We start from the raw sequence: 14,495 nt of genomic DNA, 5'->3' as shown, positions 1-14,495 counted from the left end.
TAGTATAATTACAGCAGTGATCATCCTTTTTTTCTTGCTATGCACATAAGCTTGGCAGATAGAGATCAAATTCTGGATTAGTGGTGCTGGAAGAACACAGGTTTCCAGCATCTGCAGTCATTATTTTTACTCAGATAGAGATCAAAGCCCAGTGGCATTGTCCACTCACATTAAATTTGTGACTCAGATGGGGAAGGGAAAGGGAAAGCAACAGGGAGTACAGAGTTAAGTAGAAAGATAAGCTGCAGGTTAGCATGTGTGCAGGGTTTAACTTCAAGGCAGGCTAAGAATGAAGCAAAAAAGAATGATAACTTAGGACATATTATTAGAGATGTTGAAAATCATGAGGATAAGAAAATTAGCATTAAGGCACTTCACCTAAATGCTCGTAGTATTTGTAGTAAAGCAGACAAATTAACAGCACAAATCATCATGAATGATTATGATGTGGTAGGCATCACAGAGACGTGGTTGCGGGGGTTCAGGACTGGCAGTTAAATATCCAAGGATTCACAACTTATCGAAAAGACAGGGAGATGGGCAGAAAGGGCAGGGTTGCCTTGTTAGTTAAGAATGAGATTAAGTCTATGGCACTGAATGACACAGGGTCAGATGATGTGGAGTCTGTGTGGGTGGAGTTGAAGCACCAGAAAGGCAAAAACACCATAATGAGAGTTATGTACTGACCGCCCAGCAGTGGTCAGGACCAGGAATGCAAGATGTGTGGGCGGCACTGTGGCACAGTGGTTAGCACTGCTGCCTCACAGCGCCTGAGACCTGGGTTCAATTCCCGTCTCAGGCAACTGACTGTGTGGAGTTTGCACATTCTCCCTGTGTCTGCGTGGGTTTCCTCTGGGCGCTCCGGTTTCCTCCCACAGTTCAAAGATGTGCGGGTCAGGTGAATTGGCCATGCTAAATTGCCCGTAGTGTTAGGTAAGGGGTAAATGTAGGGTTATGGGTGGGTTGCACTTCGGCAGGTCAGTGTGGACTTGTTGGGTCGAAGGGCCTGTTTCCAAACTGTAAGTAATCTAATCTAATCTACAAGAAATAGATCGGGCATGTCAGAAAAGCAACATCACGGTGACCATGGGGGACTTCAATATGCAGGTGAACTGGGTGAATAATGTTGCCGGTGGATCCAAAGAAAGGGAATTCATGGTGTGCTTACAGGATGGCTTTTTGGAGCACCTTGTGATGGGGCCCACAAGGAAGCAGTTTATTCTGGACTTAGTTCTATGTAATGAGCCAGAACTTTATAGGCTCTCTCTTTCGCTTTCATACATTTATAAAAGATCTTAAAGTAAGGGAACACTAAGGAGGCAGCAATCATAATATGGTAGAGTTCAGTCTGCAGTTGAGAGAAAGCAAAGTTGGATGTACTGGTGTTACAGTTAAATAAAGGTAATTACAGGGGCATTAGAGAGGAACTGACAAAAATCGACTGGAAGCAGAGCCAAGTGGGGAAGACAGTACAGCAACAATGGCAGGAGTTTCTGGGTGTAATTGAGGACACAGTATACATCCCAAAGAAAAAAAAATTATCCGGGGAGGGGTTAGACAGCCATGGTTGATAAAAGAATTCAGGAAATGTATCAAAGCGAAAGAGAGAGCCTATAAAGTCACCAAGAGCACTGGGAAATTTCTTCAAGGACCGCAGATTCCCCCCAGACATAATCGACGATGCCCTCCACCGCATCTCCTCCACTTCCCGCTCCTCCGCCCTTGAGCCCCGCCCCTCCAACCGCCATCAAGACAGAACCCCACTGGTTCTCACCTACCACCCCACCAACCTCCGTGTACAGCGTATCATCCGCCGTCATTTCCGCCACCTCCAAACAGACCCCTCCACCAGGGATATATTTCCCTCCCCTCCCCTATCAGCGTTCCGAAAGACCACTCCCTTCGTGACTCCCTCGTCAGGTCCACACCCCCCACCAACCTAACCTCCACTCCTGGCACCTTCCCCTGCAACCGCAGGAAATGCAAAACTTGCGCCCACACCTCCTCCCTTATTTCTCTCGAAGGCCCCAAGGGATCCTTCCATTTCCGCCACAAATTCACCTGCACCTCCACACACATCATCTATTGCATCCGCTGCACCCTATGTGGCCTCCTCTTGCGGAACGCTTCAGGGAACACCTCTGGGATGCCCGGACCAACCAACCCAACCACCCCGTGGCTCAACACTTTAACTCTCCCTCCCACTCCACCGAGGACATGCAGGTCCTTGGACTCCACCATCGCCAGAACATAACAACACGACGGTTGGAGGAAGAGCGCCTCATCTTCCGCCTGGGAACGCTCCAACCACAAGGGATGAACTCAGATTTCTCCAGTTTCTCATTTCCCCTCCCCCCACCTTGTCTCAGTCGATTCCCTCGAACTCAGCACCGCCCTCCTAACCTGCAATCTTCTTCCTGACCTCTCCGCCCCCACCCCACTCCGGCCTATCACCCTCACCTTGACCTCCTTCCACCTATCGCATCTCCATCGCCCCTCCCCCAAGTTCCTCCTCCCTACCTTTTATCTTAGCCTGCCTGGCACACTCTCCTCATTCCTGATGAAGGGCTCTGGCCTGAAATGTCGAATTTCCTGTTCCTTGGATGCTGCCTGACCTGCTGTGCTTTAACTAGCAACACATTTTCAACTAGGAAGACCTCAAAAACATAGGATAACAAAGAGAGAAATAAGGAAGGAGAGGGTCAAATATGAAGGTAAGCTAGCCAGTAATATTAGAAATGATAGTAAAGATTAGATTGCCTGCAATGTGGAAACAGGCCCTTCAGCCCATCAAGTCCACACCGACCCTCCGAAGAGCAACCCACCCAGACCCATTCCCCGACATTCACCCCGACTAATGCACCTAACACTACGAGCAATTTAGCATGGCCAATTTACCTAAGCGTGGGAGGAAACCAGAGCACCCCCACGAAAACAAGGGGAAAACGTGCAAACTCCACAGATGGTTGCCTGAGGCAGGAATTGAACCCAGGTCCCTGGCACTGTGAAGCAGGAGTGTTAACCACTGAGCCACCATGCCACCCATGGTTTCTTTCAATGTATAAGAAAGAAACGAGAGGCAAAAGTAGAAATTGGGCTGCTCCAAACTGATGCTGGAAGGCTAGTGCTAGGAATAAGGAAACAGCTGAAGAACTTAATAAGTACTTTGTGTAAGTCTGCACAGTGGAACTCATGTGTATTATCCCAACAATTAAGGAGAGTTGGGGCCAGAGTTGAGCGTGGTAGGCATTACAAAAGTGAAAGTGCGAGAAAAGCTAAAAGGTCTAAAAATCAATAAATCTCCTGGCCCTGATGAGCTACATCCTAGAGTTCTGGGAGAGGTGGCTGAGGAAATAGCTAAGGTGCTGACTATGATCTTTCAAAAATCACTGGAGTCAGGGAAAGTTCCAGGTGATTGGAAAATCGCTGATATTCAAGAAAGAATCAAGACAAAAGATGGAAAATTATAGGCTGATTAGCCTAACCTCGGTTGAAGGTAAAATTCTAGAATTCATCATTAAGGATGAAATTTCTAAATTCTTGGAAGTGTAGGGTCAGATTAGAACAAGTCAGCATGGATTTAATACGGGGAGGTCATGCCTGACAAACCTGTTAGAATTCTTTGAAGTGGTAACAAATAGGTTAGACTAGGGAAACCTATTGGATGTTATCTATCTAGACTTCCAAAAGGCCTTTGATAAGGTGCCTCACGGGAGCCTGCTGAGTAAGGTGAGGGCTCATGGTTTTCGAGGTGAGCTATTGGCATGGATTGGAGATTGTCGGTCTGACAGAAGACAGAGAGTTGGGATAAGAGGTTCTTTTTCGGAATGGCAGCTGGTGACAAGTGGGGTCCCGTAGGGTTCAGCGTTGGGGCCGCAGCTGTTCACTTTATATATTAGTGAGCTGGATGGAAGTACTGGTGGCATTCTGGCGAAGTTCACCGATGATACGAAGCCAGGCGAACAGGCAGGTAGCGTGAGGTCTTAAACCAGAAAAAAGAATAGGGGCATGGACTATTTTCTAAACGAGAAAATTCATAAAGCCAAAGTACCAAAGGTTCTGGGAATGTCAGTCCAGGATTCTCCAAAGGTTGATTTGCAGGTTGGGTCCATGATTAAGAAAACACATGTTAAAAACAATGACTGCAGATGCTGGAAACCAGATTCTGGATCAGTGGTGCTGGAAGAGCACAGCAGTTCAGGCAGCATTCAACGAGCAGCGAAATCAACGTTTCAGGCAAAACCCTTCAAGAGGAATTAAGGCAGAGCGACTGAAGCGTGGAGAGATAAGCTTGGGTAGGTTGGGGGTGGGGAGAGAGTAGCATAGAGTACAATGGGTGAGTGGGGGAGGAGATGAAGGTGATAGGTCAGGAAGGAAAGGGTGGAGTGGATAGGGGGAAAAGGAGCTAGGCAGGTCGGACAAGTCCGGACAAGTCATGGTGACAGTGCTGAGCTGGAAGTTTGAAACTAGGATGAGGTGGGGGAAGGGGAAATGAGGAAACTGTTGAATTCCACATTGATGCCCTGGGGTTGAAGTGTTCCAAGGCGGAAGATGAGGCGTTCTTCCTCCAGGCGTCTGGTGGTGAGGGAACGGCGGTGAAGGAGGCCCAGGACATCCATGTCCTCGGCAGAGTGGGAGGGGGAGTTGAAATGTTGGGCCACGGGGCGGTGTGGTTGATTGGTGCAGGTGTCTCAGAGATGTTCCCTAAAGCGCTCTGCTAGGAGGCGTCCAGTCTCCCCAAGTAGAGGAGACCGCATCAGGAGCAATGGATACAATAAATGATATTAGTGGATGTGCAGGTAAAACTTGATGGATGTGGAAGGCTCCTTTAGGGCCTTGGATAGAGGTGAGGGAGGAGGTGTGGGCACAGGTTTTACAGTTCCTACGGTGGCAGGGGAAAGTGCCAGGATGGGAGGGTGGGTCGTAGGGAGGCGTGGACCTGACCAGGTAGTCACGGAGGAAACGATCTTTGCGGAAGGCGGAAAGGGGTGGGGAGGGAAATATATCCCTGGTGATGGGGTCTTTTTGGAGGTGGCAGAAATGTTGGCAGATGATTTGGTTTATGCGAAGGTTTGTAGGGTGGAAGGTGAGCACCAGGGGCGTTCTGTCCTTGTTACGGTTGGAGGGGTGGAGTCTGAGGGCAGAGGTGCGGGATGTGGACGAGATGCGTTGGAGGGCATCTTTAACCACGTGGAAAGGGAAATTGTGGTCTCTAAAGAAGGAGGCCATCTGGTGTGTTCTATGGTGGAACTGGTCCTCCTGGGAGCAGATACGGCGGAGGCGGAGAAATTGGGAATACGGGATGGCATTTTTGCAAGAGATAGGGTGGGAAGAGGGGTAATCCAGGTAGCTGTGGGAGTCGGTGGGTTTGTAGAAAATGCCAGTGTCAAGTCGGTCGTCATTAATGGAGATGGAGAGGTCCAGGAAGGGGAGGGGGGTGGGTGTCAGAGATGGTCCACGTAAATTTAAGGCCAGGGTGGAATGTGTTGGTGAAGTTGATGAATTGCTCAACCTCCTCGCGGGAGTACAAGGTGGCGCCAATGCATTCATCAATGTAGCGGAGGAAGAGGTGGGGAGTGGTGCCGGTGTAATTACGGAAGATCAACTGTTCTACATAGCCAACAAAGAAACAGGCATAGCTGGAGTCCATATGTGTGCCCATGGCTACCCCTTTGGTCTGGAGGAAGTGGGAGGATTCAAAGGAGAAATTGTTAAAGGTGAGGACCAGTTCGGCCAAACGAATGAGAGTGTCGGTGGAAGGGTACTGTTGGGGATGTCTGGAGAGGAAAAAAATGGAGGGCTTGGAGGCCCTGGTCATGGCGGATGGAGGTGTAGAGGGATTGGATATCCATGGTGAAGATGAGGCATTGGGGGCCAGGGAAACAGAAGTCTTGGAGGGTGTGGGTGCTGTCTCGAATGTATGAGGGGAGTTCCTGGATTCAAAGGAGAAATTGTTAAAGGTGAGAACCAGTTCGGCCAAACGAATGAGAGTGTCGGTGGAAGGGTACTGTTGGGGACATCTGGAGAGGAAAAAACGGAGGGCTTGGAGGCCCTGGTCATGTAGGATGAAGGTGTAGAGGGATTGGATATCCATGGTGAAGATGAGGCGTTGGCGGCCGGGGAAACGGAAGTCTTGGAGAAGGTAGAGGGCGTGGGTGGTGTCTCGAACGTATGTGGGGAGTTCCTGGACTAGGGGGGATAGGACAGTGTCGAGGTAGGTAGAGATAAGTTCAGTGGGGCAGGAGCATGCTGAGACAATGGGTCGGCCGGGGTGGTCGGGCTTGTGGATCTTGGGAAGGAGGTAGAACCGGGCAGTACAGGGTTCCCGGACTATGAGGTTAGAAGCTGTGGGTGGGAGATCTCCTGAGGTGATGAGCTTTGATCAGCTGAGGATCCTAGGATTGTATTCATTAGGGTTTAGAAGGTTGAAGGGCGATCTAATACAAACTTACAAGGTAATGCATGGCTTGGAAAGGGTGGATGCTGGGAATTTGTTTCCGTTAGGCGGGGAGGCTAGGACTCTTGGGCACAGCCTTAAAATTAAAGGGGGTCAATTTAGAATGGAAATGAAGAGGCATTTCTTCAGCCAGAGAATGTCCCCTCTATTTGGTTGTGTTACTGACTACATTATTTTTGAATAAACCCAATCACGAAAAAATCTTTTCATAAATATATTATAGTAAAATGGTTCTAATTAGTCTTTTTTTATTATTACAAACCAACATTCAACTGGTCATTTCTTATGACCCACAAAAAACAAACTACCAAACTTTGTAGTTTTTTTACTAAGAGAAGAACATTTCTGAGATTTGTTATTTAAGATATAATTTATACAAACTACTTGAGCCTGTCAAACATCTCAAACATTTACAGAAAAATGTCATCAAGTCGAGTTAAAAATGGAAAATCTTTATGAGGGTATTAATGGTTGGGAAAAGTAGTCTCTTACACTAGACAAATGATAATCATTGGCAAACTAAATTGACTAAATTAAATGAGGATAAATGGCTTTTTTTAATTCTAAATCGGTACTTTCATTAGGACCTGAAAATTTACTGCGTCAAACAATTAAATGCATGGCGTTCCATTTATGAGCCTCTGACACACAGCACTGCATGCTAGGAATGCACACCAGGATATTAGGCATACAGAATACCTATTACACAAGTCAATCACTACCCATCCATTTAAATAAATGAATGGAAACTTAGATAGCCTGTGCAATAGGTTCATTATCCATTGAACCTTAGAAAGGTTATAGCAGAGAAAGAAGTTGTTCAGCCCATTGTGCCTATGTGGCTAGACGTCACTTGTTGGCCTTGTCCAAAACAAATCCAATGAAACAATACAAAATAATAGCCCACAATCTTTCCTGGTACAGCAGACCTATACAAAACAATGTTCATTTACCTATCAGACGATAACAATAGGTTTGAGGACCTTGTAGTACCAGAGGAGGTTGCAGAGATGAGGATATTTGAGATCAGGAAGGAATATGAGAGTGACAATTGGAGTACAAGGGAGCTATTACTGATTAGTAAGGAAAACCAAAGAACTACAGGTGCTGAAAATCAGAAACAAAATAATAAATTCAGCAGATCTAGCAGCATCTGTGGAAAGAAAGCAGAGTTAATGTTTCGAGTCCAGTGACTCTGCTTCAGAACTGATTGTAGCTAGTAAAGGTTGGTACATAGGCTGAAGATGGGGAGGGGAGGGGTAAGGAGTAAACAATAGTTGGAGATGAAGCCCAGAGAAAGAGAAAATCAGTTGGGCACACAAAGGAATGGGTAAATGCCAGTCTGGGAGAATGAATAGCTGCTAATGGGGACCAACAGCTCACAATGGGTTGTACTGGTAGCAGCCCATGTGATACAAGACCTGGTGTGGCAAGGTTGGGTTAAAGACATGGGAGATGGTGCTCATGCCCTAAAATGATTGAACTTGATATTGAGCCTGGAAAGTTGCAAGCAGCAAATGAGGTGTTGCTCTTCCAGCTTGCCCTGATCTTCGATGAAGAACTGTAGCAAGCCCACCACAGAGATGTTGGACAGGGAACACAGTGGTTAGTTGAAATGGCAGTCAGCCAGAAGCTTGCGATCATTTTTGAAGACAGAACATAGCTGTACTACTTAAGCGGTCTTCCAGTCTGCATTTCGTCTCCGCAATGTAGAGTACACCACGTTGGAACATACTGTACAGGATACAGAGTGTGAGGATATATAGTCAAGGTAACCATGGGAGTTGGGGGGGGGACTTGTTGTGAATATTGGTGGCCAGCCTACCTTCAGAAATGGAAACAGACATTAAAGAAAGAAAGGGAGAAATCAGAGGTGGACTTGGAAACGGTTTGGATTGGAAGCAAAATTGAAGGCGTTTCTAATTCTGGACTAGACAGGAAAGTAACACCAATGATGTCTTCTTTCATGCCAATTATTCATTGTCCTCAATTCCTCATTATTTCAAAAATCTACCTACCTCTTCTTTAAATACTTTCAGTGGTCCAGTTTCCACAACTGTCTGGAACAGAAAATTGCAGGCATTCACTATGCTCTGAGGGAAGAAATACCTTTACATCTCAGCTTTAAATGAGTGTCCCCTTACTCTGTAGCTATGCCCCCTAGTTCATGAATCCCCCATGATGGAAACATGTCAACATCCAATCTACCAAGCCCCCTTGGAATCTTGCACATTTCAATAAGATCACCCCCTCATTCTTCTAAATTTGACTGAATAAAGACCTAACCTGTTTAACCATTCTTAATAAATAATACTTTACTCATTGTGAATCTTTTTTGAGCAGTCTCCAATGGCGGTATATCCTTTCTTAAATACGGGAACTAAAAACTATATACAGTACTCGAGGTACTGCCTCACCAACATCCTGCACTGTACAGTTGTAACAAGATTTTTAGATTTTTAAACTCCATCCCTAGCAGTAAAGACCAAAATTCCATTTGACTTCTTAATTACTTGCTGCACCAAATGCTGACTTCATGTGTTTCCTGCACAGCAACAACCATTTTTGGGAGTCCCTTTCGATTTATATAATAGTCTGTCATTTGATTCTTGCTACCAAAATATACAACCTCATACTTTGCTAAATTAAATTTCTTCTGCCAGGTTTTTGCCAACTCACTCAACCCATCTATATCCGTTTGAAGACTTCTTCCATCCTCACCACAAAATGCCCTCCAACCTATTTTGATATTTGCAACAAATCTGTATGTATTACATTCTGACTTCCATTCTGCTCATTCTCCAAGTCATTAATGTAATCAGAACCTAGTTGAGGCATAAAGACTGATCCTAATGGCATTCCACTAGAACCACATTTCCAACCTGATAAAGATCCATTAATGTTTGTCTCCATAAATACTCTCGATCATGTGTGTTAACCAATCCTCGATCCATGCTACACGTCATTCCCAATATTGTGAGCTGTCACACTCATGACTGTGTGGCCAAATTCTGTCCCAACTCCATTTATAAATTTGCTAATGACCATTTTGTTGTAGAACAGTTCTCAAACAACAAAAAGGTAGAATATAGGAAAGAGATTGGTATAAGTATAACAATCTCTCCATCAATGTCAGCAAAACAAAGGAGCTGATCATTGACTTCAGGAAGTGAAGTGGCGGATACGCTCCTGTCTTTATAAATGATGCTGAGGTGGAGATCATCGAAAGCATTAAGTTCCTGGGAGTGATTATCACAAGCAACCTGTCCTGATCCACTCATATAGACACAATGATCAAGAAAGCACTTCTCAACTTCCTCAAGAGGCTAAGGAAATTCGACATGTCCAAAAGGACTCTTAGCAATTTTCATAAGTGAACCATAGATGGTATTCTATCTGGATACATGACAGTGTAATATGGCAACTGCTCTTATTAAGCCTGGAAGAAACTACAGAGTCATGAACACAGTCCAGTCCATCATGCAAACAGCATTCCATCTAATAATTCCATCCATACTTCCTGCTGCCTCGCGAAAGCAATCAACACAATCAAAGACCCTGGTTATATTCTCTTATCCTGGTTATATTCTCTTCCACCCTCTTCCATCAGGCAGAAGATATATATGTTTGCATACAAATACAAGAAGATTCAAGAACAGATTCTTCCCTACTGTTATTTGACTTTTGAAGGGTCCTCAAAGATTTTAAATGAAAGTTGATCACTCTTGCTGTGCACCTTTTCTGCAGCTGTAACATTGTTTTCTTTGCTTGGTTCTATTACCATAATGCACTTTGTATGGCATGATCTGTCTTTTCAAATCAAAGCTTTTCACTGTACCTAGATAAATGTGACAATAATCAATGAAATCAAATCTTGTGCAATAATCTCTAATGTGGAATTTTTTATGTTTTGTTTCATTCAGTCACGCAATATGGGCATCTCTGGCAAGGCCAGCATTGATTACCCATCCATAATTGGATGTTATGCAGACAGTTAAGAATCAATCACATTGCTGGAATCACACATAGACTGGACCAGGCAAGGATGGTAGTTTCCTTCCCTAAAGAACATTAGGGAAAAGATGCTGCTTTTTTCCCGACAATTGACAGTGGTTTCATGCTCATTAGATTCTCAATTCTAGATTCTTTATTGATTTTAAATTCTGAAATCTGCCATGGAGGGTCTTGAACCCTGGTCCTCAGAAAATTAGTTGAGATTGTGGATTAACAGTCTAGCAATAATATCGATATGTCACTGACACCCTAATGTATTACTGAATCTTTCTAGAAATGCAAATACACTACATCTCCTAGTTCCCCTTCATTAACTTTGATCCATCCTCAAAGAACTATAGCATATTTGTCAGACATGATTTTCAATCCTGGTTAATATTTATCCCTGAACAAAATAAAAAACTATTAAATGATCATGTAGATCGGCACATTCTATCAGTGTTATGTTTCTGGCAAGTTACCTAAATTTCAGAAGTAACGCTTAAAATCAGTGGTAGGGAAACTATTGGAAAAACATTCTGGAGGACATAATTAATCTCCATTTTGAGAGGCAAAGATTTATCCTGTGTGGTGATACATTTTGGGAGAACTAAGAAGACAAGTGTTTACACATTGAATAGTAGGAGCCTAGGAAGTAAAGATCAGAGGAGCTGGATATTACAATTGCTCGACCACAACTAAAGTACTTTGAGCAGTTCTGGTCACCACTCCATCAGAAGGATGTGATTACACCTAAGATAGGATGCAGAGGAAGTTCACCAGGAATTTGCCTAGGCTGGCCTGAATCAGCTACGAAGAAAGACCAGCAAGCCTTGGAGCTTTTTTCCACAGAGCAGAGGAGGATGGGGGAGGGACGTGATTGAGGCGCATTAAGTTACTAAGGGCATGGATGGGTAAATACGGAGAAACCCTTAGTAGAGGGGCAACTCTTCGGAAAACACAATTTGAAGGTAAGGTGCAAGTGGTTTCGAGGGAATTTGACGAGGTTTTTTTCCTACCGATGGAGTGGTAGGTACTCACTGCCTAAAAGGGTCATAGAGGCTGGAACCCTAAAGACATTTAACAACTATTTAGATGAACACTAGATCGCCATAATACACAAGGCTATGGGATTAGAATAGATAGATAAACGTTTGATGACTGACGCCGACATGACGGGACGACGAACCTTCTTCTCCTTGCAGTGAAACTCTTATCTCTAGGTGCATCAGTGACTGCGAACAGCAAAGAATATTTGTATACATGCAACTTCCTCCATTATTTCAGTACGTGCCAGTACTGAAGTCATGGAAGATGCTGCATGTAATCAAATATTTTACTTCTGGCACAACAAAACAGAAATGATATCAGAGTCTCAGTTTACCTTTGACGATGACCAGCACCGAGCTGTAAGTCTGCCCGGCCAAATTGGAAGCGGTGCAAGTGTACCGTCCGTTGTCGCTCTGCTTGCAGTAGAGAATCCTCAGCACGAAGTTGTCCTCGTCATCATCGAAGAGGACGTGCCGTCGGCCCGAGAAGATGACCTCGCCGTCCTTCTTCCACAGGATCTCGGGTCTGGGTTTGCCCGTCACTTGACAGCTCAGCTTGGCATGTTTGCCCTCGGTGACAGTGCACGTGCGGGCCCATCCAACCGCCGCGCTCGCGCTCGCGGCCCCGCCAGTGGCCGAGAGCGGCGCATACAGCGAGCGCGGCCGACTGTAGCTTCCCGCCGTTTCGTAATCTCGCGAGAGCTGGTGGCCGGCCGAAGCAACAGGCGGGGACGGGCCGTCCGTCGACGGACCTGAGGTAAGAATGTCGTGGCCGCGCATGTGTTCCCGCCTTTGCTGCAGGTGAGACAGCAGCGAGGTCTTGGCGTAGCCGGCATCTAGCGCTGCGGGCAGAGCAGAGCTGGCTTCAGTCGGGGAGAGGACGACCAAGGCGACGACAACCTGGCTCTCGCCCAGACGGTTGAAGGCCCTACACAGCAAGGCGCCGCCGTCGGAAAACCTGACGCAGGAGATTTTCAGCGTGCTTCCGTCGACAGCAGCCTCCACCGAGTAGCGGTTGTTGCCGCCGTCGCCCAACCTCGCGCCATCTCTCTCCCAGTGGATGGACGGCGTCGGGTTCCCGTCCACCCTGCAGGAGAAGCTGGCGTCGTCGCCCAGGCACACGCGGAGAGAACACGGTTTGAGCAGGAAGGTCGGGGCGTGCTGCGCTCCCGGCGCCTCGTCCAGGTCGACGCCGACCCGCAGAGTGACCGCCGCGTACGCTTCGCCCACCGTGTTGTTGGCCCTGCAGATGTACTGGCCGCTGTCACCTGTGCACAGGTCGTAAATGGTCAGCTTGTACATGTCGCCGTCCTCCACCGTTTTGAAGCGGCCTCCCGACTTCACCGGCGCCTTGTCCTTTTCCCACACTACCACTGGCACCGGGTTGCCGATAATCTGGCAGGCGAGGGTCGCATCCTTACCGGCGGAGACAGTAAACGCCTTGGGTCGGGCTAAAAATCTGGGGGCTCCGCCGAAATCCATCATTGATCTAGAATGGAGAAAGGAACTAACTTTTACACTTTGAAGGTCATGAGAACCGTTCTTTCTGGTATCTTTCAGTGCGCCCCTTCAGTTGAGGTCGTACAAAAGTCGTCAATCGTCACCCCTTCCCCTCCCTGAGTTACAGCACTGTCTTAAAAATAGAATCAGCTGTCCTCTCTTATCTCGGTACACGTCCATTTGTAGAACCAATCCTTGACAATATGTACATAACACCGTTAACGATAGCATACACAAACTATCTGTGTTGATTTTAAAAAGTACACAGCACATTTTTAGGTTATTTAGCGTTGTATTTTAAGTTAAAACCTGAAAATGCATTCAGTTCTTTACATTAGTTTACACACATATATTTCTGTTCCAGTGAATGCATTTCTTTTTTGGGAGGGGGGTGGGGGAGACAAAGCAGCGTGCGAGAAAACGTACCTGTTTTCAAATCGACGGCAATCTCGAAGAACATTAAAAAAAATCAAATATAAAAACCGCGCATCGGAGTACGGTATATCAGAAGGTGAATTCCAAGGAGATCTGAATGAATCATCCAGATAGTTTGTCCAAAGACGAAATGCGAAAGATCGGATGAAAGTTTGTGAAAACCAGTGGCTGGGGCTGTATCCCCCAGTCTCCTGCAGTCGTTCTCGATTTTGCCTTGTACCCTGGTGTGTGCCGAATGCTAAATCGTTGACGTACTTTGCTTTACTCAGCCGAAACTCCAAAATAGACTGGTGACATTTGCGCAAGCGATTGCATTACAGACCTGTGAGATGAGAGCGACAGCATCTCCAAAGTACCCCTTCGAAATTACCACTACATTTCGAGATGTATTCCTAGCTTCGTTTGCATTGCTTTTGTCGGTTGTGCCCTCCATAACACTTACCTTAGATGAGATTTTTAATTACATTATTCTGGTGCATTAATTTGTGAATAATCTCAATCCATTTTTAGAAACTTTTGAGTATTGTACTTATCATCCCCCACAGTTGAGAATGGTTTGCTCTATAATGCAATCTCATGGGGGCTGGTGGTAAGATTGACAACAGCAAATGTTTGCAGCTTTATAATAAAATCTCCTGAAATTTTATACCAATTTGGCTTTCTCCAGAATCTGTCTACAGGATTCTATTTTGATGTAAGGTATCACATATTATCATATTCCATGATCTCATGCCTTTTCAGTAAACATTTTGCAGCTTATTAACGAAGTGACAGAGTTGATTTTGTTTCATAATAATGTTGGAGATCGTTCAAGCAGCAAACTAAGTTCTAAAATAAGATAAATACAATTATTTATATACTTTTATTAATGTGACAGTGCCTTACATTTATCATGAGTTCGTACTTTGAACAGATCCAAAAGATTTATGCAGTAATTACCGAGGACCAGATAAAGTAAAGCAATGATAGTCCCAAACAACAATTCTGTCATTGGAGAGAGGCAACTGGTGGTTTAACATGAGAGTCACCAAAGCTTGAATATAATTTGCAGAAAACGGAAT

General features: G+C 45.5%; 1 protein-coding gene across 1 annotated transcript in view; it reads right to left on the bottom strand.

The window, feature by feature from the left end:
• obscnb (obscurin, cytoskeletal calmodulin and titin-interacting RhoGEF b) overlaps positions 1 to 12,981 on the bottom strand; it is an 821,414-nt gene extending 808,433 nt beyond the window's left edge. Inside the window, exon 1 of the mRNA XM_060825732.1 lies at positions 11,835 to 12,981. Within this exon, the coding sequence (XP_060681715.1) occupies positions 11,835 to 12,981 (1,147 nt within the window). The remainder of the gene's footprint in view (positions 1 to 11,834) is intronic.
• Between the last annotated feature and the right edge of the window lie 1,514 nt (positions 12,982 to 14,495).

This window comes from Hemiscyllium ocellatum, chromosome 5 (genome assembly GCF_020745735.1).
Source record: "Hemiscyllium ocellatum isolate sHemOce1 chromosome 5, sHemOce1.pat.X.cur, whole genome shotgun sequence".
NCBI lineage: Eukaryota > Metazoa > Chordata > Chondrichthyes > Orectolobiformes > Hemiscylliidae > Hemiscyllium > Hemiscyllium ocellatum.
The sequence above is the reverse complement of the archived record's forward strand: the minus strand, read 5'-3'. Positions and strand labels throughout refer to the sequence as shown.